Consider the following 27,116-nt stretch of genomic DNA (forward strand, 5'->3'; position numbering starts at 1 on the left):
ATCAGGGGTATGGAGAGAAGGCAGGTACAGGATACTGAGTTGGATGATCAACCATGATCATATTGAATGACGGTGCAGGCTCGAAGGGCCGAATGGCCTACTCCTGCACCTATTTTCTATGTTTCTATAACAGCATGAATATAATCTGATTTCCATACATGAATATAGTCTTTCATGTGCTGCACCTGTTGATCAGAGCCTGGCTCTATTGTGGAATGTAATTAGGAATGTAAGTTAGCCTTACCTATTCATACCTAATCCAATTTAAAGCATAAATGTTGCATTCAAATGCAAGTTAAAAGACTCGCTAAAGTATGCACCAGATTGCACAATTTCAAGCTGAAAAATGCAAAAGCTCCCTACCGTGGGAGGGGGAACACCCCCCCACCCCCGGTCGCTACGCTCCCTCGCAATGTCTCACTCTCAACTCTCACCCAATGTTGGCAGCCCTGTCTTACCTCTCATTTTCAGTCCCCCCGCTCCCCACTTTTTTACAATTAGTCTGAAATATGGTCTCGACGTGAAACGACGTAGTGTCCAAAGATTATAGAGGAGCTCCTCTATAATCTTTGGTAGTGTCCATATCCTCCTCAGATGCTGCCTGCCGCGCTGAGTTATAGCAGTACTTTGTATTTTCGCTCAAGATTTCTGCAGCTGCAGTTGTCGTGTCCCCGGCTGCAAACATTGCATTGATGCGGGGGGGCGCTGGCGAGCGGAATACTACTACGCCTGCGCCAGAATGGGAGGCACGTGGGCGGGACCAAAGATACTAGAGGAGCTCCTATAGGATCTTTGGGCGGGACGAGGTCCGGGCGCGCGCACCAACTGTCACAGGCTCCCGCGCGCACCAACTGTCAAAGGGAATCTCTCTCTCTCTAGCTCTCGCGCGCGCGCACGCGCACAATCCCCCCGACTGTGACAGGCGCCCGGTCGCGATGGCACCCGAGGATGTGGCGCTGAAGGAGGCGGCTCTCATCTACCTGGACAGGACTGGGGGGCTACACAGGTTCATCAACGACTGCAGGCGCTACAATGGTAATTTGTCCAAATGAAAAACACCTCTGATACATTTGCACTATTATTGTTTGTTTTTGTGTATGTGTGTGCATGCATGCATATGCGTGTATATGTATTTATTTATATAAATGTGTCTATAGACGCATATATATTTTAAAAAAGTGCATCTGTATATGCACATTTTTTTCTCGTTTATTATTTTGTAGCAATGTTACAAAATTTTGAGATTTAAAAAATCAAGCCTGCAATTTATCCCATCAGATAAAGGATAAATATGTTTAATTTGACACCTAATTCACTATCATATCTTCAGTATTAAAAAGGTTATGGCCATTTTCATACTTGGAAATTAGCATCTTCCCTATTGCTTTTCCATTGACTTAACACAAAAGCTGTGATCGAGGACAGTCAAAAGCCCATAACTTACTTAAATATTAAGAGAACTGAAATAATTGTTCAGTTATTATGGATTGAAGCATTCTGAACCAAATATGAAACAATCTTACTTGGGTGACCTGAAATTAAAGCATATAATTAGTTACCTAATTGTAGCTAATTACAAAATTCAATTACTAGATCTAAACATCTATCCATGTTTAGGGTGAACAAGAGGAAGCGGATTGAACTTTTTTGCCTTCCCTCACAGTGGGAAACGTTGATTCCGCTGTGGGGGGATGTTTTTATGTTTAATGTTAAATTCTATAGTGTTATGTTTATCTTATTTGTGTGCTGCATGGTAACTCAAATTTCACTGTACCAATTGGTGTATGTGACATTAAATGTCCTTTGTCCTCTCCTCTTTCAGCATTGTAAAGGGATTGCTCCCTTTGTGAGTCCCTGATCTATTCTTCCATTTCTACTGACCGATCTCAATGCACTTTTACGTGTTTGCATGGGAAAGTGATTGGTAAGGAAGGAAAAGTGGATCAGGGAGTGATTCCTTCTAAATACTGAAAGGGTCAGGTAACAATTGTAGGGATAAAATCTTGTTGGAGCTGGCATTATTGTAATATTTACTAACTGACCAGATTGCATGTACATTTATATTGGGACTCTTGTAGGATCAGAAATTATGTATTTGGTTTAACATTTGTTTATTTTACAGATTCCAAACAGTGTCATGCTGTATATCGCTTCATTATTTATGTGAATCCAGCTGATCTTACAGAGTTGGATGCAAGTCTTGGGAACTGTGTTCTTCATCAGCCAATAAGAGCTACATATTTGTTTCAGTCTGTGAGTAAATATTCCTGAATTATGCCAGTGGTGTACAAACCGTGATATTTACATTTTCATTTCAAGGTTTCCCAGTTTACATCTGATTGATGCCAGTTTACAGAGATTAAACAGTTTAAGAATGTGTTTTTCAGGTATGCTTTACATCTATCAAGACTTTGTCATTAATTCCACAATTAGAAACAGAAAATCAGGTAAGTAGGCATATTAAGTTCCAATTAAAATTAACCATGTTTAATGAATGGGTTGCACAGTAATCCTTCATATATAAGATGTAAGTAATAGGCTAGATTGGACTAATGCCAGGCTTGCAGATCCAAAGAGCCAGCTAGCTGGCAGCACACCTGTGCATGGAAATTGGACTAATGCCAGGCTTGCAGATCCAAAGAGCCAGCTAGCTGGCAGCACACCTGTGCATAGAAATGCAGCATGAACTAGGGTTCAGCTCTGGGCACATCTGAGCCTCCCTGTCACTAGACTTTCCTCTGAATCATGGGGTCCTCATAAGCTATTGAACGGAGGGCAGGATTCACGTTGTATCTGCCCCCATAACCTTACACAGGGCATAACTGCATCTTGCACTGTCCAAGTAATTTGAGGGGGTAATTGAGCTTTATTCAATAATATTTTTAGACCTGCATGAATATTTTAATTAACTTGTGTCAGTTAAAAAGTATTTTTAAATGATTTATTTGACATTTAAGATATTTTTCTGTATGAGCTATGATAGTTGTGAGGCATAAGGCAGTCATGCAATACATTTTTTGAAGCTGTTTCACATTGCAGTGTCAGTCAAGGATCCTACATCAAAAGCCCTGGATGCAGTATAAATATCAACAAAATAAGTATGTTAATGTCCCACCAATATTGTAAGATTTCACTTCCACTGATACCTATGAATTCCTCCCCACCCAACCTTCTCTGGGACTTCAAACAACTTGTTTTCTCTCCCAATTCTGATTAGGGATCTGTGACTTATGTTGCCTGGTCTAGTTCTAACAATTTCTTTCAAATCGTTGTGATTATTTCAAGTAGCTTCATATTTATAATTATCCAGTTTATGGTACAGCTATAAATGGTTAAAATAAAATGTTAACAGAATTGAATATTTTCTATTGCACTTTTCCTTTTATTCTCTTCCCACCTCCACTTTAACAGTACGTGCCAGACAGCATCATGTAAGCAAACATGATGCTTGCTCAGACGTGGCAGTCCTGTCCAGCTCCTGCTCTCCACACCTGGAACACCTGGTGGTGAAGTGCCGTCCCTTCTACCTCCCAAGGGAATTCACATCCATCATCCTGACCGCGGTCTACATCCCACCCCAGGCAGACGTCCGTCTGGCACTGGAGGAGCTGCACGCCGTGGTCAACAAACACCAGACGTCTTACCCCGAGGCATTTACCACCATTGCCGGGGGCTTCAATAAGGCAAACCTAAAGAAATCACTCCCTGACTTCCACCAACATGTCTCCTGCTGCACCAGAGGACCAAACACCCTCGACCACTGTTACACCACCATCAAGAATTCCTATCGCTCTATCCCTCTCCCTCACTTCGGTAAATCCGACCATACCGTGGTGCTGCTTCTTCCTGCCTACAGGCAGCAATTAAAGAGCGCACCCCCAGAGGTGAGGACAGTACAGAGCTGGTTGGGGGGTGCAGAGGAACAACTACAGGACTGTTTGGAGTCTGTAGACTGGGCAATGTTTAAGGACTCGGCAACGGACTTGAACGAATACGCCACAGTCGTTACAGATTTCATTAAGAAATGGGTGGAGGACTGCATCCCCACCAAAACCTTCCTAGTGTTTCCCAATCAGAAACCTTGGATGAACTCTGAGATCCGCACTCTTCTGAAGACCAGACACCGGGCATTCATGTCTGATGATACAGTGGTCTACAAGAAGTCCAGGTACGACCTTGGTAAGGCCATCAAAAAGGCCAAAAGGGACCTGCTCCAAGCTGGAGGATGTTCGGCACCTGTGGCGGGGCCTGAATGCAATCACCTACTACAAGGCGAAATCAAGAGGCAGGTCAATTGTCCGCGAAACATCACTCCCGGATGAGCTCAATGCGTTTTACGCACGCTTTGATAGCGAGAACAACGATGTGCCTTCCCGAGCCCCCATTCACTGTGCTGGTATTTCCGTCTCAGTCACAGAGGCCGACATCAGGAAATCCTTCAGAGGGGTGAATCCTCGAAAAGCGCCTGGACCTGATGGTATACCCGGTCGTGTTCTAAAAACCTGTGCGGACCAACTGGCTGGAGTTTTTACGGACATTTTCAACCTCTCACTTCTGAGGTTCCCACCTGCTTCAGAAGGGCATCAATTATATCAGTGCCCAAGATGAGTAAGGTGACGTGCCTCAATGACTATCGACCTGTGGCACTAACGCCAGTGGTGATGAAGTACTTTGAGAGGTTGATCATGGCGCAAATCAACTCCTACCTTGACAAAAACTGGACCCACTGCAGTTCGCTTACCGCCACAACAAATCAACGGTGGATGTGATCTCGCTGGCCCTCCATTTCGCTCTAGACCACTTGGACAACAAAAACTCATATGTCAGGCGGTTATTCATTGATTACAGCTCGGCATTTAATACTATCATCCCCTCCAAGCTGGTTACCAAACTCGCAGAACTGGATCTCTGCGCATCCCTCTGCAATTGGATCCTCGACTTCCTCATTCACAGACTAGTCTGTTCATATTGGTGGAAATGTGTCAAACTCGATAACGATCAGCACGGGAGCACCTCAAGGCTGCGTGCTCAGCCCCCTGCTGTACTCACTCTATACTCATGACTGTGTAGCCGGTCATAGTGCGAACTCCATCATCAAGTTCGCTGACGACACCACTGTTGTGGGACGTATCACTGATGGGGATGAGTCAGAGTATAGAAGAGAGATCGAGCAACTGTCCATATGGTGCCAGCACAATAACCTGGTCCAACACCAGCAAAACCAAGGAACTGATTGTGGACTTTGGAAGGAGTAGGATGGGGATCCACAGTCCCGTTTATATCAACAGGTTGATGGTTGAAAGGGTCAAGAGCTTCAAATTCCTGGGCGTGCACATTCTCTGAAGATCTTTCCTGGTCCGAGAACACTGATATAATTATCAAGAAAGCACATCAGCGCCTCTACTTCCTGAGAAGATTACGGAGAGTCGGTTTGTCAAGGAGGACTCTCTAACTTCTACAGGTGCACAGTGGAGAGCATGCTGACCGGTTGCATCGTGGTTTGATTCGGCAACTTGAGCGTCCTGGAGAGGAAAAGGCTACAAAAAGTAGTAAACACTGCCCAGTCCATCATCGACTCTGACCTCCCTTCCATCGAGGGGATTTATCGCAGTCGCTGCCTCAAAAAGGCTGGCAGTATCATCAAAGACCCACACCATCGTGGCCACACACTCATCTCCCTGCTACCTTCAGGTAAGGTACAGGAGCCTGAAGACTGCAACGACCAGGTTCAGGAATAGCTACTTCCCCACAGCCATCAGGCTATTAAACTTGGCTCGGACAAAACTCTGAACATTAATAGCCCATTATCTGTTATTTGCACTTCATCAGTTTATTTATTCATATGTGTATATATTTATATAATGGTATATGGACACACTGATCTGTTTTGTAGTCAATGCCTACTATGTTCTGTTGTGCTGAAGCAAAGCAAGAATTTCATTGTCCTATCAGGGCCACATGACAATAAACTCACTTGAACTTGAATAATACTGCTGCACAACACTGACACTAAATTGTATTAATGAAATTATAGAGTGATTTAATCAAAATCCAATTGTTAGAAGAAAGCAATCCACTAATCTTCATCTTTATGTTCAAGGTTAATGTTGTGCTAAAGCTTACACACTTACCTTCATTGCCAAATTACTCACTTGACCTTTGTCAATTCCCCCGTGGATATCAGTTACTGAGATATTATACGGTCGAAGGAGTGGTTACTGCACTGACAACTGTGACAAAATACACACAAGGTGCAAGATTCCTATGCTCTGAATCAAACTGCCCCTTTTCAACAGGTAAGAAAAATAGACAACGGGAAACTTAATAAAAACGTGCTTTGCATGTGTTATTTATTTTACCATTTATTACACTTCTAATTATAATTTGATTTGATATCCTTGGAACATAAATCTGGAAATGTTGAAATATTTACAAGTAATAATTGCAATCTGTTTTATAATTAAGTTAGGAAGTTCTTTCTCAGTATTTTATTCCAAACCTCACATGGTTTTAAATGTTTTTCTTCCTGGATTAGTCATAGAATCTTACTCCGTGGAAGCAGGCCCTTCGGCCCAACTTGCCCACACCGGCCAATATGTCCCATTTATACTAGTCCCATCTGCCTGCATTTGGCCCATATTCCTCTAAATGTGCCCTATCCATGTACCTGTCTAAATTTTTCTTAAACATTGCAATAATACCTGCTTCAACTACCTCCTCCAGTAGATCAATTCCTACACCTACCACCCATTGTGTGAAAAAGTTACCCCTCAGGTTCCTATTAAATCTTTCCCTCCCCACTCAAGTTAAACCTACGTCCTCTGGTTCTCAATTCTCTTACTCTGAGCAAGAGGCTCTGTGCGTCTACCCGATCTATTCCTCTCATGAATTTGTACACCACTATCAGATCACCCCTCATCCTCCTGTGCTCCAAGGAGTAGAGTCCTAGTCTGCTCAACCTCTCCCTATAGCTCAGGCCCACGAGTCCTGGCAAGATCCTCGTAAACCTTCTCTGCACCCTTGCAGCTTTCCTATAACGCTGTCCAAAACTGAACGCAATACTCTAAATACGGCCTCACCAGCGTCTTATACAACTGCAACATGACTTCCCAATTTCTATACTCAATGCTCTGACTGATGAAAGCCAATGTGCCAAAAACCTTTTTGACCACCCTATCTAACTGTGATGTTACTTTCAATGAACTCTGTACCTGTACTCCTACATTTCTCTGCTCTACAACACTCCCCAGAGCCCCACCATTCACTGTGTAGGTTCTGCCCATGTTATTGCTCCCAAAACACAACATCTCTGTATTAAATTCCATCAACCATTCCTCAGCCCACCTGCCCAACTGATCAAGATCATGCTGCAATTTTTGACAACCGTCTTCACCATCTACAATACCTCCCATTTTTATATAATCTGCAAACTTGCTGCCATGTACGTTCTTATCTAAATCATTGATATAAATATATATAACAGCAGTGGGCCCAGTACCGAACCCTGAAGCACACCACTAGTCACAGGCCTCCAGTCTGAAAAGCAACCTTCTACCATCACCCTCTAATTCATTCCATGAAGCCAATTTTTTTATCCATTCAACTATTTCTCCTTGAATCCCATGAGATCTAACCTAAAGCAGCCTTCCATGTGAAACCTTGTCAAATGCCTTACTAAAATCCATGTATACGTCTACAGCTCTGCCTTCAAAAACCTTTTTGGTCACATCTTCAAAAAACGCAATCAGATTCGTGAGACACGACCTCTCACGTACGAAACCATGTTGACTATTCCTAATTAGCCCTTGTCCATCTAAGTGCATGTATATCCTATCCCTCAGAATACTCTCTAGTAACTTTACAATCAGATATTAAGCTCACTTGCCTGTAGTTCCCAGACTTTTCTCTGCAGCCCTTCTTAAATAGAGGCACGTTTACCTCCCTCCAGTCTTCTGGCACCTCGTCTGTATTTAACCACGACTCATTAATCTTAGCGAGGGCTCCTGCAAATTCCTTTCTAGCTACCCACAGCGTCCTCAGATATATCTAATCAAGCCCGGAAGAATTGTCGATCTTCATGCACGTTGGGATCTTCAGCACATCTGCGTCCATAATATTGACTGCTCTCGAGATACTTGAGAGCAAGATCCCCCGTCTTCTTGTCTTTTTCCACGATAAAAACGGAAGAAATACTTATTGAGGACCTTGTCCATCTCCTGTGGCTCCACAGAGTTGACTGCTTTTATTCCTGGGGTCCCACTCTCTTTCTGGTTACCCTTTTCCCCTTTAGGTGCTTTTAATGCTCTGCAGCGGACAGGAGCCCTTCAAAGGGTCATCAACACCGCACAAAAAATCACTGGCTGCCCACTGCCCTCCCTGAAGGACATCTTCAGCTCTCGCTGCCTTGGCAGGGCAGCCAACATCCTGAAGGACCCTCCCCACACTGGACACAACCTGTTCCACCTGCTGCCCTCTGACAGACGGTACAGGTCTTTCAAAACTCGCACAAACAAACACAGAGACAGCTTCTACCCCATAGCCATACGTGAACATAACAATGCAAAATAAGAAATAACACTCACATTCAACTGAATGGTTCTACCTCAGCTGCTATTGTTATTTATCTGTAATTTTTTTTAATATATATATATTTTTACCTTTTCTTATATATTTAAAATTGCTCTTGTGAAGCGCACCGTGGGATTGACTTTTAAATGTTGTTGTACCATGTGCAATGACAATAAAGAGATTCATTCATTCATTCATAAAATTGTTGTTTATAAAATGTGATTGTTTGATGACATATTACCGTTGCCATCGCTCTATGTGTACAATTCTTTAGACAACTTCAGGGAATCATCTACATTTGCAAAGTGCCTATCACACCCTTAACAGAACCCAGTTAAAATGCAGTCTTTAATTTATTTTTAATGCAAGTGCTGCCACAGATCCAGGCTGTTATTTTAATAAATATTAGCAACCACCCTTATGGAGGCCACCTTTTATCAGTAGGTAATTTTATTTAAGGTAGCTTATTATCTAATACTAAAGCACTGTACATTTGTATGGTTCCTGAGTCATAGAGCCACAGTACAGAAACAAGCCCCTCGGGCCAACTTGTCCATGCCAACTAACTTGTCTATTTGAGCTAGTTCCATGTGCCTGTGCCTGGTCCTTATCAGTTACACAAGACATTGGTGAGGCCACATTTGCAGTACTGTGATCTGTTTTCGTCACCCTGCTAAAGGAAGGAGACAATTAACCTTGAAAATGTGCAGAGATTTACGAGGATGTTGCTAGGACTCGAGTTATAGGGAAAGATTGGACAGACTAGGATGTTTTTTCTTGAAGCACAGGAGACTGAGGGGTGATCTTATAGAGGTGTATAAAATCTTGAGGGGAATAGATAGAATGATACACAGTATCTTTCCCCATGTTAGGAGAATCAAGAACCAGGGGACATACTGTAAGTTTAAGGGAGAGGGACAACCTTTTTGTTCAGAGGGTGGTGGGTATATGAAATTAGTTGCTAGAGAAGATAGTTGAGGCAAGTACTATAAGGACAATAAGAAACTTTAGACATTTAAGATACTTAAGATAGATTAAGACGACAGATGCATGGATTCGAAAGGTTTAGAGGGATATGGGACAAACATGGGCAAATAGGACCAGCTTTGATGGGCCATCTTGTTTAGCATGGAAGAGTTGGGCTGAGGGGCCTGTTTGTGTGCTGTATGATTCAACAACTCTATTTCCCACCAAACTCTTCCTAGCCATGGACCTGTTGAAATGTATTTTAAATATCATAATTGTACCGTCTATAGCTTCTTGTAGCAGCCCATTCCATATATGCACCACCTTGTGTGAAATAGCTTTAAACCTTTGAAACCATTACCCTCTCACCAGACAATACTGCAAGCAAATGTTTGCACTGATGTTAAGAACGCAGATCATAAAAGAAATGTAAATATTATAAATTTAAGATGTATATCGTTATATCCACAGGCTTTCGGTATATTCGGGTTCATATAGTAGGTGCTACAGAATCGGCAACTGTGCGAAATGACTTCACATGCACCTTGTGTGACTCTGCACTTAAGGAAGATGTGAAATTCAGAGTGCTGGGTGGTATGTGCATAATTCTATATATTCCTAATATCTACATAAAATAATATTTTGCATATAGAACCTAGAGGCAATTCTAAAACAACAGTGAAAGGGCTTTAGTGTGTGCCTGAAGGACAAAACCTGGTATACTTTGCTTAATGCATATTGAAAGTATAAACGTGGAATAACATTTTTATGATTAGCAACCTTTACCATTAGCAAGGCATTGCAATTAACCTCAGTAGTCTAATGTTAGTGACCAACTTTTCATTGTTTACCAAAGATTATTTGTGAATATGTGTGTATTGATGAAGATGGGGTCAGACCAGTATTGGAGATGTTATTATTTGATCGCTTTTGTTGTTTAGTTTAAACGCTACATTGTTTCTGTTATTCTGGCAAACAAGGTGCATGTGACTGAGCTTGGTACTCGATTTTGAATTTGTCTTGTCTCTATGCAAGGGAACATCTATGTAAGTGAAGGGAAGATAGATGGAGAGCAGTTTAATTTGAGGTCCAAAAGGATTGCAGGTGATTTCATGGAGGCCATGAAGGAATTATGTTGATTGTGCAAGTATAGGATTTTTGTGAGGCCTAAACAGAAGGCTTTTGATAACTTTGAAGAAAGTTTTACTTTTATATTATTCCCTTAAATATTATAAAGCAAATGTAGAAAAAATGTTACTTTCATGTGTTTTGAAAATAATAATGCTCATTTTTTGTGTTGTAATTAATTTTTTAAAATAATGTATTTGTTTTTAAATTCCATATTCACTTGGAAGGTGTAATTGAAAATGACTTCTGGCTTGTTAAACGTAAAGATTATAACACTGCCTTAATGTAATCTGTGAAATTTTGATGAGCATGAAAATATTTAACATGTAGTTAAATTTTTTTGAAGGGGGTATGGAGTTCCTTAAGTAATGAAGGATATGTGAAGAATTAGAAGACTATCATGGTGTTAACAAGTAAATATATTTAAATAAAAGCATGGCACAATGTTTGGGGGGCTTCCTGGCCAATGCAGAAGTCCGAAACCTGGTGGCTAAGCTTGGATGTGATTTCCTACTTATTGGGTTACAACACTGGAGCAGGAGCTTGCTAAGGGTCCCAGCATTTACACTGGGAAATTTGTTTACAGATCCTGCACCAGGTATGTCTCAATTTAATGATTAATTTCACACATTATTAACCATAAAGAATTATTTAATTTGTTTAAGTTTATTGAGGAAACATGTGCAAATTCAATATATATATATATATACGGGGGGGAAATTTAAAATATAAAACACATGTGCTTCTGAAATTGCACATTTTCCCACCATGCCACTATCATGTAATTTTTATAAAAAAAGGTCACAATATTCTCATGTTGCATTTAGCTGGAAATTTACATGTATAATTGTTCATACTACAGGAAGATTAAATCATTGAGGTCCTCAAATCTGTTTTGCCATTTAGAATGTTTTGGCTGATTTGTATTACAATTCCAAATATTTTCCTACGCTAATTGCTTCACTTAACAAAAATCTATTGCATTGAGTTTTGACACGTCTTCAGCCTTTTTGGGGAAAGTTCTGAATTATTCTCCCCCTTGGTTTGAAATAAGTACTTCTTGTTTAATCACTTTTAAATGTTTTGATAAAACAATGGGTTGTGTCATCCTCATATGCTCTCTAAAGTTTTCTAAAATTGTTTACTTTCAAGACAAACAGCTCGTTGAAATGATTGATGCAGCTGCCCTTGGTGTTATTAAAGGAAGTCAAGTCAACAAATCATGTTCTAGATATCAGTCTTTTACTGTATTTTTAAGGGGTAAGCCTGCTTTTTTAATTGCAACACCGGGGGCTAGTTTCGGGTTTCATTTTTATTGAAATAACAAGTAATATTTAAGAATAAGGAGTAAGCCATTTAGAACGGTGACGAGGAAACACATTTTCTCACAGAGAGTGGTGAGTCTGTGGAATGCTCTGCCTTAGGAGGCAGGTTCTCTGGATACTTTCAAGAGAGAGCGAGATAGGGCTCTTAAAAATAGCGGAGTCAGGGGATATGGGGAGAAGGCAGGAACAGGGTACTGATTGGGGATGGTCAGCCATGATCACATTGAATGGTGGTGTTGGCTCGAAGGGCCTACACCTGTATCTATTGTCTATTTCAAGATTAGCAATCTCAAATGTTTTAAGTTTTAAGTGTCTTTGTTGCCGACTCATTTTGGCCAGCTTATCTCTAAGAATGAATACCACTTCAAACTGTTTTCTTAATTTGTGTACCAGGACCCATAATGTAATCAGTAAAACAAAACTTGGAAAGCAAACTTAAAAAATTAGCACTGGGAAAATCCAACACGTTTCAATTGCACAGTTCTTCTTTCCATTGGTATCTTAGGTTTGGCTTCTTTTATGTCCAAGGTTAAAGACAAACTAAGGCAAGGGATTTGTTCGCACAAAGATGAAGTCATTTTAACTTCTCTGGGCAGGAAGAGACTTTTTAAAAAAAATCAGAAGGTTATCCCGTACTAGCTTTTGTGGAAATGGAGACAGAATTTGAATTCCTCATTGAGGCAGCATGCTTCATGGTGGAAGTGCACTTCACGTATAACACTGGGTAGTTCTGATATGCTATTTTTGTCTTATAGTTCAGTTTTTTCTTTTTTGCATAATGTACATTACATTGTATGCTGACACCACAGAAGCTCTTTCCCTGATTTTCCACAAATTTGTAGCAGTCTAAGTGACGACAGTATTGTTGTCATTTTTTGTTCACGGTTGCATGTGGAGAAAGGACAGCACTAACTGAAATACTGCATAGAAGCTCGAGGTTTTCAATAAAATGATAACTTAAATCAAACAAGAAGCTCCTAATAAATACTGCCAGCAATTTCCTGGTATTTTAATTAAATATTTAATTTTCTTGCATCAAACTGCAAAACAATGTTTAAGTGCACATCAATAAGAATACAGGGTCCAAAAATCCACTTTGTGGTGGAGTGCTCAGGATCACTAATGTTCAGATAACATCCCCTTAAAAAGGTCCAAGAAAAGAAATCTGCAGGTGGGTTAGTTCTTTAGGCTAGCAGCAGGTTCTTGATTCTCTTCTATCACCATCATTATCTCATGCTTGAGTGGAAGTGAGCTCCCCGCTTCTTTTGGAACACCAATTGCTTATTTACCTACAGAAATAGAATGTTGAATGTCACCTTCAAAATACCTCCATAAACTGGATCATACAGCTAGTAATATGCTTGAATACATTGGTGGGTGGGGGAAGAAAGAGAGGTATGACTGCACCTATTCTCATTTGCACATAATAATTCTAAATCGTGAAAACCAGCCATATAATGTGGTAATCCAAGTACTTCATTAGGTCCAATGTCACTGAATCAAGATCATTTGTGCTGTTATGTTGAAAGGATTGTGATGCTCACTTTTTGAAATGGCAATGCAGTAATAGATATGATTTGAAATGGCAGTGAAGGAGTTTGATATATTGGGTGTTCTTGTTACTCTGAAACATATTTACTAAGGACTTAGTTTGCAATCCCTGGTTCAAGTGACTGAAATGAAAATGTTAGAGCAGTGTAGTTCCAAATACAGATATATATTGGTCTAGCAGAATTTTATCAATTTGGAATCTTTGATCTTTGATTTCCCATCACACCCATGGGAAATCTTCCTTTGCGACAAAACCCGCAAAACCTTCTACAAAGCTAAAAATGTAGCTAGGCTATTAATAGTAGTTACAAAAGTTAAAGAACTGTTTCTCTGTCTGATGAATGATTTCCTTACAGCGGGTGCCCGTGGATAAAAATGTGAATGTAAGATTAGCTTGATGGTAAGCTTTTGTGACCAATCTCAAAAAGTGATTAATGAGTACAGATCATAATTTTATTGATTAATATGAAGTAAAAATCTGTACAAAAATCACTGCATTAAAGCTACACGACCACAATTCTGAGATGAGGGCTTTCTGATTATATATGTGTACAATCACCAACAATTCACACATTACTGCCCGTTAAAATGAACTACGACTGGTGAGCATAGTATCAAAGACCCATTGTTAAATGAGAGTGAACTCATTCAGAAAGCCTCCCCATCTCAGAATTGTGGCACTGTACCTTTAATGTAATGATTTTTGTACAGATTTTCACTTCACATTAATTACCAATCTGTAAACATCTGCAAACATGTACAGGATCAAGTCATTTCAAACCTGATATTTTTTATTCTTCCTATTTCACTTATTTTGTTCTAGAATATAATTGCAAATCTTGCAACCACTAGCAATGCCAATTGTCAGCAGTATTGTTCTGCAGACACCTTTTTCAGGATAATTTGATCTGAACTTAATACAATGACATAGTAAGCAATAGCTGGTACCCTGTAGACCTCCTCTTAATACAGTGAATGAAGTGTGATAATATTTGTGCGACTTGAATGAGATTATTATTACCAGCACTTAATTTGTTATTTTGTCCAGGAACTTGATAGAATGAGCTGCGAATAAATTTATCCAGTAAAGACAGGCAGAAATGGTTAAAATAGGCGTATGAAATAAACCCATGCTTAATATAAAGCATATATTGATTGTGAAATTATATTTTTTTGATTAAAGATGAACTCCCCAACAGAATGAATATGGGTGACAGATACTATGTAACAGGAATTCCAACTCATGTCTACAGTGGTTCACAACTAACATTATGTATGGAAGCAAACAGTATACAACCCTGGTTATCAAGTGGTAAGATTTCTGTTAATAAGAAATATTTGGAATAGAAGAAAATTGAAAAGTTTGTGTAAAAGAGTTTAGTTGATATGGTGCAACTGAATGCCCGAATGGATTTAATTCAAAGGGATACAATCCAAGTTAGTTTCAGAAGCAGACTAGAATCGCAAAGGAAATTATTGCCGGAAGAGAAAAAGATTTGTCTGGTGATGCAGTCTAGTGGAATTTATGAAGGATGCCCTGTTGAATGCTGAGGTTGGTCAGGTGGAAAGTTATAAGTAGTGGCATTCTATCCTTACTTAACTGGAATTGGGGGGGGGGGGGGAAACTGAACACATGTGTGGAAACAAAGCAGGTCATTTTTGAGGGCTCAGTGACTAGTAGACAGAGAATAATGAAGACATCTTTGAGGCACCACTGTAGAATGGACAAATTTGGACGACGGTAAAGAGTGGGAGGATGTATACCAATAAAGCTGAGAGTGTTAGTGATGAACCATGTGCAAGGATAGAAATTGAAGTATAAACTGTTTCTCTTTACAAATATGCTTTGTGATCCGCATGCTTTCACTATTTTCCATCTTGGACTGAAGCCTGTTGTAGCACTTCCGTTGCCACCCTAGCTGAACTTCCATGGTTCTCCTCTGATTTCAGCACTCATTTATTCCCTGAGCGTACATTCCATCCATGGCAGAAATACAGCACATGTATAAGCGTTTAAAGAACTCAGCATTCTTTACACCGATTTCAATTGTATTAAAGGTGCTTAAAACAGTATTTGTTCAACCTCTTAATGTTAGAAAACTATTAATTATTTTTGTTTATATGAAGACCCACCTGTCATCAACGACAACTTCAAATATCTGCTGTCCATCACAATGTCTTCACCCTGGAGATTTACAGCCGTTCTTGCTGACATCTTTGCTGCACAGATTGTCCCTCCAGGCACTTACAACACCCTCAAACTCAGCCTGCTCCTGAATCTGGTTCAGACCTGCAATAATGGAAAACAGTCCATGGAACATTTAGATCTTTTGATTGGGACGAGTGACCCGGTAACAGTGGACAGGTACAGCCTTGTATTATGTGACATCTATGATCTTTACATTAAGGGTGGTATTTATAAAATCAGTTTGAGAAGTTTGCTAAATATTCTAGATCTTTCAAATTATATAATATTTCTATGATATTCACAATTCCGAAAATCTATAGCATCTATTAATCCTGACCCTTGTTTTGTTCCTCAGGGTTTAGTCACCCTGAAGATGATTATGTATCAGTTGTGGGGAACAACCATCAACATCAGTCCTTCAGATGAAATTTAGAAGATATATACGAACAAACTTGGTGGTGGGGGGAGAGATCAAGAAAAATCACAGAGCTATTTACTTAAAGTTCCAGAGGTCCCTTAAATGGTTTTTGCAATCAGTATATTAGGATTTTCATATTGTTATTCAAAATGTAAAGCTCTTGAGAGAAAAATATCCTAAAGACTGGAGATAAATTCCTTCAGAGCTACCTGGCAGAACAACACTTACTTTGTGCATAACTCTATTCAAATAGGTCTTTCTGCCTTGCAGCTTTTGTTTCTCTTTTTACAACATATCACAATCAGGACAATTCCCATTGGAAAGCTGAAAGAATATTCTAATGAAATTCACACCAGAAATTTCCAAATTAAACTAAGCACCTCAAAAAAAAAACGCTAATATTTTGCAGGAAAAATTGGACCCCCCAAAAAAACAAGCAATTTTAGAGGTCATAAAACCTAAAACTGGATAGCACGCAACAAAAGCTTTTCCTGTACCTCGGTACACGTGACAGTAAACTAAACTAACTAAATTAAGGATCTAAACTGAGAAAATGAAAAGGAAAAGATAAATTAATTTGGATGGACCTAACAAATAATGAAAAATATTGGTGGAAGTTGTATTAAGACTCCCACAGTAGTGATAATGCAGAGCATAATGCAAGTTCGGAGACCAAAGGGTAACAAGGATAATATTATTGCATTTGGTGCTCCCAAATTGGCCTCTTTTAAATCAGCGTAACTAATCGTAAACTAGGCAACTGTTCTGCCAAACACGTGCACTCTGTCCACCAAGGCTTGCTAACCATTTTAATTCCCATACCAACTTTTCTGTCCTTGGCCTACACTGCCAGAATAGGAACATACACAATTGGAAGAACATCACCTCAAATTCATTTTGGGTAGCCTACAATACGATGGTATGATCATTGAATTCTCCAATTTCCACTAACAACTTCCTACCGGTATCATGTCCCCTGGCCCAATCCCAGTGGGCACCCATTTCTCTCACCATCTTAGTAACCATGCTCCTTTCCTCTCCTCCATATTCATATCCTAAAAGCCAGGTATTCCGAAAAACACAACGAATCATGGGATTTGGCAAAGGTCATTCGAGAATTAAAAAAGCGAGCGGGGTGTAACAGCAAGCGAGGGAGGATAGATGCGAGTGGGAAACAGGAAGAGATGGGGGAAGAGAGGTTTCAGTTAGCAGACAACCACTGGTAAAGCCATGGCTCTAGGAGAGTCTAGAAAATGTCCTCAATTGATAGAATGCAACTTCAGAACCTCCTCATCTCGACCGTGCTGGAGATTTCCGCGCACAAGGAACAAATGACCTAAAGTTTGCATTGAGCGAACTGAGTGTTTTTACGGTCTTCATCATATACCGGCGTTTGGTGAGTGGTTGGATCCCGGGATCGAGGAGTCAGCGCCCGATAGGTGAGCGGGCCGCGGTAGCTGGTGCCTCTACGCTCGCCCCAGGAAGAATCGACACCTCTACTCCCGGGTCGGGCACTGCCTCCTCGATCTCGCTGCTTGGCGGCAGCCGACTAGGATTCCAGAGCATCACCGATGCCTCACATCAGCTCCTGATCCTCCGCCGCCTGTCCGGATAATGTGACCGACATTGGTTGAGCTGAAGCTGGGCTCCAACCTCTCTCACAAAACGCTGGCGTACGAGGACGTTAAGAACACTCAGTTCACTCAACGCAAACTTTAGGTCATTTGTTCCTTGCGCCCATGGAAATTGCCACTCCCATCCATCCCAATCACAGTGCAAAACTCTGTGTAGGAAGTCGGAAGTCGGGTCTTCTATCCAGAGGTCCGTGGACGGGAGTGTCGGCCCAGGCCCATTGGTAGTGCGGAGGGGAGTCGCCAGCCCCAGCTCGATTCTGCCTGTTGACCTGGAATTGGTGCTTCTTTTCCGCGCCGCCTGCGGGCTAAATACCCCCCACCCCCGGCCGGGACACTCGGGAGGGGACAGGGACGGCCCAGCAGCGGCTGGATAGGGACAAGACACAGGTCTGCACCCATGCAGTGGCATGGCCGCCGCAAGTGTTTAGCCCGAGCGACCTATGCATGTGCAGTCGGAATACCGAACTGGCTTATTCATGAGTCACATATTTCTCTTCTATCCATCTCTTCCCCTGCCCCTTCCACCTTTACATCCCTCCCCCCAGCATTACATTTCACTCCTCCTTATCTTGACAGCTTTTCACTGTCCCTTGGTACACACAACAATAATAAACCTAAAACGACTGCCCCTTTTTACCTCTCACCTTAGTCACTTATTCCACCCACCTACCAATCTCACCTGTATCCACCTATCACATGCCAGGCTTTGCTCCACTCCCACCTCCCTTTAAAAAAAAACTTTGCTTCCCCCACTCCTTTAGTTTGGAGGAAGGTCCCGACCCGAAAGGTTGTCTGTCCGTTCCCATCACAGATGCTACCTGACTCACTGAGTTCCTTCAGCCTTTTGTTTCACTCACGATTTCAGTATCTGTGGTTTCTTGTCTCTCCAATATAATCATGGATGGCTTTAATCTACATTCGGACTAGGAAAACCCAGTAAGCAATAATGGTGGCGGAATATAGTTTATGGGATAGTTTTCGTAATTAATTATCTTGTTGAACCAAAGGGGGAAATAGGCTATTATTGTGTGATGTGAAAATAATAATCTGGTAGTTAAGGGAACCATAGTCACAATAAGAATTTTGTATAAAAATGTATAAATTATTTAGTTCAACCTGAAACTATGAAATAATTCTGAATAAACAAACTATGAAGCCAAGGATTACGAGTTAGCTATAATAGATTGGGAAAGTATATTAAAAGGAATGATAAACAAGTAATGGGTAACATTTATAGGCCTTTCTCACGGGGAGACTTGACGCAAGATGTAACCAGAGTGAAGTGGTCGTGGTCTAGCACGATATCACACGATATAACGGGGGGGGGGGGGGGGGGGGGGGGGGGGGGGGGGGGGGGGGGGTAGATAAAGAGTTCCCAGGGTACTCGGCATTTCTGTTATTTGTGCGAGTGACTTGTCCGTCTCCTGAGCTTTCTTGAATGAACATTGAATCTTGAATGAACATTGTGAACTGTCAAGTGTAGTTAAATCATCACGTGGCACAAATGATGTGACTTTTTTTTCCACACACTATAAATATCCTCTCTTGGTTGAAATGGCTCATTTGGAGACATGCCTGTACTAATGCTGTGACTTTACTGCAGGAAGATGCCACATTACTTAGAGAGGGGGAGAGACAGAGAGAGAGGCACAGAGGCAGTGTGATGTACTTCGGGGTGACTGGCGGAAGAGAAAGAGCGCACATGACCTTGGTCTATGTGTGTGTGGGAGCGAAGAGAGACTAAGCAGAATACATCGGTCTTATTGTGTGTGGGGGGGGGGGAGAGAAGAGAGAGGAGGGGGGGGGGGGAGAAAGAGAGGGGTGGGGAAAGAGAGGGGGGGGGAGAGAGAGAAATGAGGGGAGACATATATACACACACAAAGCAGAGTTTTACTGTGTATGTGGGAGACACAGATGGACTGAGCACACTACCTCGGTCTTACTGTGTGTGGGAGAGGGGGAGAAAGAGACGTACACTCACAGAGGCAGAGTCTCTCAGCCTGTGTGAGAGGGAGGGAGGAGAGAGAGGCACACACAAGGTGGATGTGAAATCTCACCTGCCTGTTTCAGTGACAGACACCCGCCGCCAGTAAATGAAGACACCCCCATCTGTCTCCCCCTCCTCTCCCTCGACTCCCCCACCTTTCCTTCCCAACTCCAGTCCCGTCCCGACCCCCTGGGAAACTGAATGGAGCAACAATTAACTGCTGCCTGCCCACTGAGTTAAAGAGTTCCCACGGTAGTAAGACGATGTTAATTGCGCCCAAGTTTAAATTTCCAACGTGTGTTTCAGAGTAAAGAGTCAGCGCAGAATCCTTGATAATCAAAAACTGTCTGAATCAGCAAGTTAGACACAAAATGCTGGAGTAACTCAGCGGGCCAAGCAGCATCTCTGGAGAAAAGGAATAGATTCCATTTTTGGTCGGGACCCTTCTTCGGGATGATTGTAGGGGGGAACTGGAAGCAAGAAAAGACCGGGACAAATCAGGGCCAACAACAGATGACCTCAGCAGGGTATTTTGAAGAGGGGTCCCGACCCGAAATGTAGCCTAACCCTTTCCTCCAGAGATGCTGCCTGACCCACTGAGTCACTCCAGCACTTTATGTCTATATTTGGTTCCCTGATAGGCCAATTGTTGGCTAGGGATAGTGTGATCCCAAGAGGGAACCATCGTTGCAAACCTTGGACTGGTGAACCAACATTTACTGCATGGGGGGGGGGGGGGGGGGGGGGGGGGGGGCAGCAGGGGGGGGGGGGGGGGGGGAGAGAGAGAGTGCAAGTTACCTAAAATTAAATAATTCAATGTTCATAGTGAACACAGACACAAAATGTTGGAGTAACTCAATGGGTCAGGCAACGTCTCTGGAGAAAATGAACAGGTGGCGTTTGTGTCTATCTTCGGTAAAAACCAGCATCCGCAGTTCCTTCCTGCACAATGGATCTCAGTGTCAAGTCTCTGACTCCCGTTGGCAGGTCATTCGGCCCACAGCCCGCCCAGCGATGACTAACCCATGTCACAGGGGGATGGTGTGAAGGCGTAGTTAGACAGAGCTTGATTAATGTAACGGTTGGGGAATGGGCCATAATATGGCCAGGGAAACGCTGTTATTCGTGACGCCCCCTCCGGCCTTTCCCAGCTGTTCTCAATCGCACCCCTGGCCACACAAAAATCTATACTTTAAGAAGGAATACACGGAACATTTAAACTCAGAACACTTCTAACAGAGTGAGCCATGTGAGCACTTTGATCATTCTCCCTGTATTTGCATTTGACAAAATAGTCGGAAAAAAATGTTTTAAAGTGTTCATACCTTTTGCTATGCCTAATTGGCCCTTACCTCTGCGAAAATAGTGAAATGTCACCAACAATAATTGATTCTATTATTAATTGACTAATAATTGACTATTAGTGGAAAGATGCAATTCTGATCTAATATTATAAGTGCCTCTGTCTTTGGAAGCAACACCAGCAATTTATTAAATCTGACTACATGCGGCACAGTGGTAGAGTTGCTGCCTCACAGCCCGAGAGACCGGGGTTCGATCCTGACCATGGGTGCACCGGTTTCCTCTCACACTCCAGAGATTACAGGTTTGTAAGTTAATCGGCTTCGGTAACATTGTAAACTTGTTCCTGGAGTGTATAAGAATAGGTGGTCGGCGCGGACTCGGTGGGCCGAAGGGCCTGTTTCCTCGCTATATCTCTAAAATCTGAAGTTAGGTAATGTCTAAAGGAACTGCAGATGCTGGTTAATACGCACAAAAGGACACAAAATGTTGGTGTAACTCAGCAGGTAAGTCAGATCTGGGAAGAAAAACATAAAAAGCTGGAGTAAGTCAGCGGGTCAGGCAGCATCTCTGGAGAAAAAGAATAGGTGACGATTCGAATCGGAACCCTTCTTCAGACATCCTAATCGGAATTGAGTCTGAAGATGTGTCTCGTCCCGAAACATCACCTATTTTTCTCCAGAGATGCTGCTTGACTCGCTGAGTTACTCCAGCTTTTTGTGTCTGTCTTCGTTTTAAACCAGCATGTGCAGTTCACTCCTTTACACGGGTCTCTGGAGAACATTGATTGGTAGCGTTCCGGACCCTGCTTCGGAAAGGCATCGATCGCTAGTCGGCGAGGACTCCGAGCTGTATCTCTCAAAGAAGTACATGTGAAAAATTTCTCACGGACCATAAAAATGCGGGACCTTTCAGTAAAGTCCCTTTTAAAGATTATAATTATTTTCTTGAATCTCATTAACATAACTCATGAATAAGTTGATGTCCATATGCGGATGCAAATCTTTATTTTTTTAATTCAATCCCGCAGAAGACAATTTTTACTCCCCTCTGTCCAGCTTCCGGGTTCACCGTTCGCAGGAGTTCCCACGGTAACCGCAAGAGTTATTACGGATATCGCACTGGCCATTACGTTCATATAATGTTGCAATGCTCAACCACAAGTGTACAAGTCACTCTTGTCAAGCTTGCTTGAATTTTCTCCCGAGTCACCAAGTTACACGATTACCTGCCGTTAGCGCCACGGTGGTCCAACAATGCCGTACTGTTATCGCACGAGGTTCCCACGATGTTACCTCTGGTTACCTCTTGCGTCAAGTCGCCCCCGTGACAAAGGGGTTTTAAAGAATGATACATAGATTACAAGTAATATAAATCCATTTTGTGGTTTAAAAATATGGTTAAGCCATAGCTAACAAGTCGAATCCAAGGTACACAAAAAATGCTGAAGAAACTCAGCGGGTGCAGCAGCATCTATGGAGCGAAGGAAATAGGTGACGTTTCGGGCCAAAACCCTTCCTCAGACCCTTCCTCCAATATTGCTTAAGATTAGAGGAAATAACAGTGCCACAAAAGCAGCACATTTTAAGATGGAGAAAGTTAAGAATTTAGCAAAAGAGGACCAAGATATCGATAAGAAAACAGAGTATGTGAACACACTAGCAGGAAACATGAAAACCAGTGAAAAACTGTTGTGGATTAGTTAAAATAAGTTAATGTGGTTCCTTAATAGATAGAGGCAGGAGTAATTATATTGGTGTATAAGGAAATTGCAGAAACATTTAAAAAAATCGCCTTCACAGAAAACCTCCTGTGAATAGAACTATGTCTAGAGAATCCCAAATAAACTGGCAATGATAAATATTAGTGGAAATTAATGGAAAGTGGGAAAAGGAAACTTATATATGTAACCTCAGGCCCTTCTTAAAGTTGCATGTGCATGGTCTCTATGTTGCCAATAATTTCAGGGATCAAATTCCCTCTTGGATATTTTTTTATGAATGTGTCTGTGCTTTTTTGCAGGCTGTTAATATATAGTCTGAACCTTCTGCCTTTTGGAGTGAGACATTTGCCATCATATGAACTTTTTGCAACAGTCTCCAAAGATGAACATGGAACTGGCACTGCTAAAGTGCAAGCTGGGTCTGCACTTCTGGCCAAGGGGGGTATCTGCTACATAGGAGATATTCTTTCTCTCAAAAAAGAGGCATTTAAATTACTTCAGACAGGTACAGTGAGTATTTTAACACCATGTTCACTGAACAGCAAATTCTTAAAAATATATTGCATTTTAATTTCTTCCATTTCCTGTGTTAAGTTTTAGAAACTAGGAGTATCACAGTATTTATTTCTGGAAAAAAGTTTGGAGAAGATGTTGATCAGCAAATGAGCTTCCCGATTCAGTGCAACTTCTGGGCTTTAGCTGATGCTAACATGCACCTAAAGAAAGCTGGCCAACAAGAAGATCCAGTAATTGGGTCAGTGGTAAGGCAAACTTGGTTGTGAGGAGACTTGATAGAAGTTTATAAAATTATTTGATGCATAAATAGGGTAGACAGTCAGAGCCGTGTAAAAGACTAGAGAACATAGCTTTAAGGTGAGAGAGGTAAAGTTTAAAGGAGATGTGCAGGGCAATTTGTTTTAATTTACACAGTGGTGGGTGCCTGGAATGCACGTGTGATTGTTAAATTCTCTTGTCCATTTCCCAGTTGATCTATATCATGTTGAAACCTCAGATAACCTTTGTCACTGTTCAGTATACTCCCACACTACAGCAGTTCAGATTAGGAGATTTATCCTTACAGAAATCTTGTCACTACCAAAAAACTCAGATATGGACTAAAAATCACCCTTCAAATTTGTGGTTGAGGGGGAGGGGGAATTAGAAAATAAGGCAAAATATATACAGCAAACTTTACCAAGGACAGTGATCACAGGCTCTCTGTTCATAGCAAGAGGCCTAACAGATTACTTAACAGATTGCTATTGATTTGGAAATTAAAAGACACGGCTCTTCTGCCCATACAATCTCTTCTATTGATCGCACCACATATCTGCATCTCCACCTATAAAATGCAATAGGAATATTGAAACAATATTCAACAAGTTTTTCATTAAAAGGTATATTTGACAAATATGTGAATCATGTGCGCATGCTCTTCTGCCATACAATACAATCGCGGGAATTACCTTGCATGTTTTGATCGCACCACATCAGCCATGTTTGCCAGGGAATGCATCTCCACCTATAAAATAGCATTCAATAGGAATATTGAAAATTCAATAGAAAACAGGGTTTACATTCCAGGGCACAACACCTCTGTAACAAGGTAGTTGTGCCCTGTAGCACAATTTGTTTTATGCCATTCGCAAACTATCCATACATGCCACTTCTTGATAACACTAATCGAGAACTTCCTCTGTCAGCTCCGTTGCTTCACCTAACTGGAATTTCTTATCCAAACTTCTATTGGTCTAAATGACAATATATGTATGACCAAGCAGTTTTGGCTATTGGTATCTCCTGAGGCTCCAGTGCTGCGACGGTCATCAAGTAGAAACAGGGATTGATGGTAATTCACCAGACAGAGGTGCGCAAAGGACATTTCTAGTGTTGTGCACAGGACATTTCGGGAGTGTGTCTAAAGAATTGCGGGGAAAAAGCCTGCAGATGCTGGTTCATACCACAGGTAGACAAAATGCTGGAGTAACTCCACAGATCAGACAGCATCTATGGTGAAAATAGATAGGTGACGTTTCACGTCAGACCTCTTCAGACTGAAGAACTCTCCAGCATTTTGTGTCTATCTGAGATGAAGTTAGTGTTGGAAATCCCTATGTACTTGCAAGCATGTTACTTTGGGCCTGTTGCAACTACATTTTGAGATTGAAATGAGATTATATGGGCATAAAATAAATATCTGCTTATATCTAATACAATTTTCTTTGTTTAACAATGCAATGATTTTTTTTTGGTTTCCATAATTCAGGATGTCAGTTCAGTACCAGCTAATCTGGCTGATGGCTTTGGTCTAATGAGATTATATGGGCATAAAATAAATACCTGCTTATATCTAATACAATTTTCTTTGTTTAACAATGCAATGATTTTTTTTTGGTTTCCATAATTCAGGATCTCAGTTCAGTACCAGCTAATCTGGCTGATGGCTTTGGTCTAATGATTTACTGCAATGAATCTTCCAATTACAATTCTCCCATGCATCTAATACTGCATAAACTGAATGAAGCTATGCACCAAAGCAAACATCTTTATCCAGCACTACAGCAGTTTACAACACAAGACTATGAAGAGGTAAAAATGAGAAGTTAGTCAAGTTGGTCAAATAGAGAAAAAATGTAAGCCTGGCTACTCCACGTATATTTAAAATCGTTTAGTTTATTGTCACGTGTACAGTCGTACATTGAAAAGCTTTTTTGTTGCAAGCTATGCAGTTAACGAAAATTACAATGATTACATAGAAACATAGAAAATAGGTGCAGGAGTAGGCCCTTCGAGCCTGCACCGCCATTCGATATGATCATGGCTGATCATCCAACTCGGTATCCTGTACCTGCCTTCTCTCCATACCCCCTGATCCCTTTAGCCACAAGGGCCACATCTAACTCCCTCATAATTACAATCAAGTGTGTACAGATGTAGTGTACAGATACAGGATAAGGGAAAGATGCTTAGTGCATGATAAAGTCCAGTAAAGTCTGATAAAAGAGTGCAAAGGTATCTAATTAAGTAGATTGTAGGTCAGGACTGCTTTCTAGTTGGTGATAGGAAGACTTTCTGTTTCATAACAGCTGGGAAGAAACTGTCCATGAATCTGAAGGTATGAAGACAGTCAGAAAAATTCCTACCAAGGGTCGACAGATGCTGCTACCATGAAAGTGTTTCTTATTTTCTGTTTACATTTCAAATCTGTGAAAATTACTTTGAAAATTTGTAAATGTATAAAATGTGGCCAGGTATTGTAAATTAATAACAAAAATTGTTAAGATCATTCTGCGCCAACTTTGGAGTCTGAACAAATTGAATATAGGTTGAATATTATAAATGTAAAAACTAAGGTACAAAACAAAAGAACACCAATTTTACAGCTTTGCAATCCAAACTGGTTGGCATCAGGTTAGTAATATTTGTTACAAACAGCTCATCTTCGGCAGGCATCTTGAAAAGGACTGCGATGATTAGTTTTTGTTCTTTTCAAATAGAAATGATGAATTTTCTCCAGCATTTTTGTGTATGAACATTGAATTCTCCCAATTTTGTTAGTCCTTGCTGTCTCCTCCCCTTCCTCAGCCCCCGGGCTATCAGCCTTCCTCAGCCTTCGGGCTCCTCCTCCTTTTTCCTTTCTTCTCCCCGACCCCCCCCCACCAGTTTGAAGAAGGGTTTCGGCCCAAAACGTTGCCTATTTCCTTCGCTCCATAGCTGCTGCTGCACCCGCAGAGTTTCTCCAGCATTTTTGTGTACCTTCAAATGACGAATACTTTGTTTGCTGCTATAAACCGTCTAATTGATAAATATCTTTTTGGTTTTAATTTCATGGATCCACTTGCAACTATAAAAATGAGGAATGTAATCATTTTTATGGAAAGTCTAATGTTATTTACTCCCAGAGCAAGGCGGCAATGCAGAAATGTATGTATATATCATTAGCTTTTGGTATACTGTTTCTAAATGAATAATTATACGTCAACTTGATGTATACGTTTTGATGTGTATATTGGGATCAGTTCATATACATTCCTCTTTGAGCAGTCTGTGAATGGCTGCAAACTCTAATTTAATATATATTTGAATAGTTTCTAGCATTTGCCAGAAACCAGGAAGCTGCACTTACTATGAAAGCAGAGAGGCTTATACAGGGATATTACACTGCAAGTAGGAGAGTTCGAACTGATCCCATTCATGGATCTAAAATTTCTCCAATTGCACTGAAGACTTTGTGAGTGTTTTATTTTATTCAAACTTGTATCTATTAATATTGAGCACAATAATCTATCTGCATTGTCTTTTCTGCATAGGGTTAATATAGAATCA

At 41.1% G+C, this 27,116-nt stretch overlaps 1 protein-coding gene and 1 long non-coding RNA gene across 5 annotated transcripts in view; one reads left to right on the plus strand and one right to left on the minus strand.

Annotated features, from left to right (window-relative positions):
- The first annotated feature begins 790 nt into the window (after window positions 1-790).
- Window positions 791-27,116, plus strand: part of mcmdc2 (minichromosome maintenance domain containing 2) — a 30,859-nt gene continuing 4,533 nt past the window's right edge. The window contains exons 1-12 of the mRNA XM_055634407.1: window positions 791-1,035; window positions 2,123-2,253; window positions 2,388-2,447; window positions 6,101-6,296; window positions 10,006-10,128; window positions 11,815-11,922; window positions 14,722-14,850; window positions 15,666-15,903; window positions 23,090-23,295; window positions 23,385-23,551; window positions 25,200-25,379; window positions 26,879-27,021. Coding sequence (XP_055490382.1) covers window positions 936-1,035; window positions 2,123-2,253; window positions 2,388-2,447; window positions 6,101-6,296; window positions 10,006-10,128; window positions 11,815-11,922; window positions 14,722-14,850; window positions 15,666-15,903; window positions 23,090-23,295; window positions 23,385-23,551; window positions 25,200-25,379; window positions 26,879-27,021 — 1,781 coding nt within the window. The 5' untranslated portion in view covers window positions 791-935. The remainder of the gene's footprint in view (window positions 1,036-2,122; window positions 2,254-2,387; window positions 2,448-6,100; window positions 6,297-10,005; window positions 10,129-11,814; window positions 11,923-14,721; window positions 14,851-15,665; window positions 15,904-23,089; window positions 23,296-23,384; window positions 23,552-25,199; window positions 25,380-26,878; window positions 27,022-27,116) is intronic.
- Window positions 12,965-27,116, minus strand: part of LOC129696477 (uncharacterized) — a 39,217-nt gene continuing 25,065 nt past the window's right edge. For all 4 annotated transcript variants that reach the window (XR_008723328.1, XR_008723329.1, XR_008723327.1 and 1 more), the window contains 2 exons: window positions 15,672-15,828; window positions 12,965-13,276 (listed from right to left, as the gene is read on the minus strand). This is a non-coding gene — a long non-coding RNA (uncharacterized LOC129696477). The remainder of the gene's footprint in view (window positions 13,277-15,671; window positions 15,829-27,116) is intronic.

Source organism: Leucoraja erinacea, chromosome 4, assembly GCF_028641065.1.
Source record: "Leucoraja erinacea ecotype New England chromosome 4, Leri_hhj_1, whole genome shotgun sequence".
NCBI classification, from domain to species: Eukaryota; Metazoa; Chordata; class Chondrichthyes; order Rajiformes; family Rajidae; genus Leucoraja; species Leucoraja erinaceus.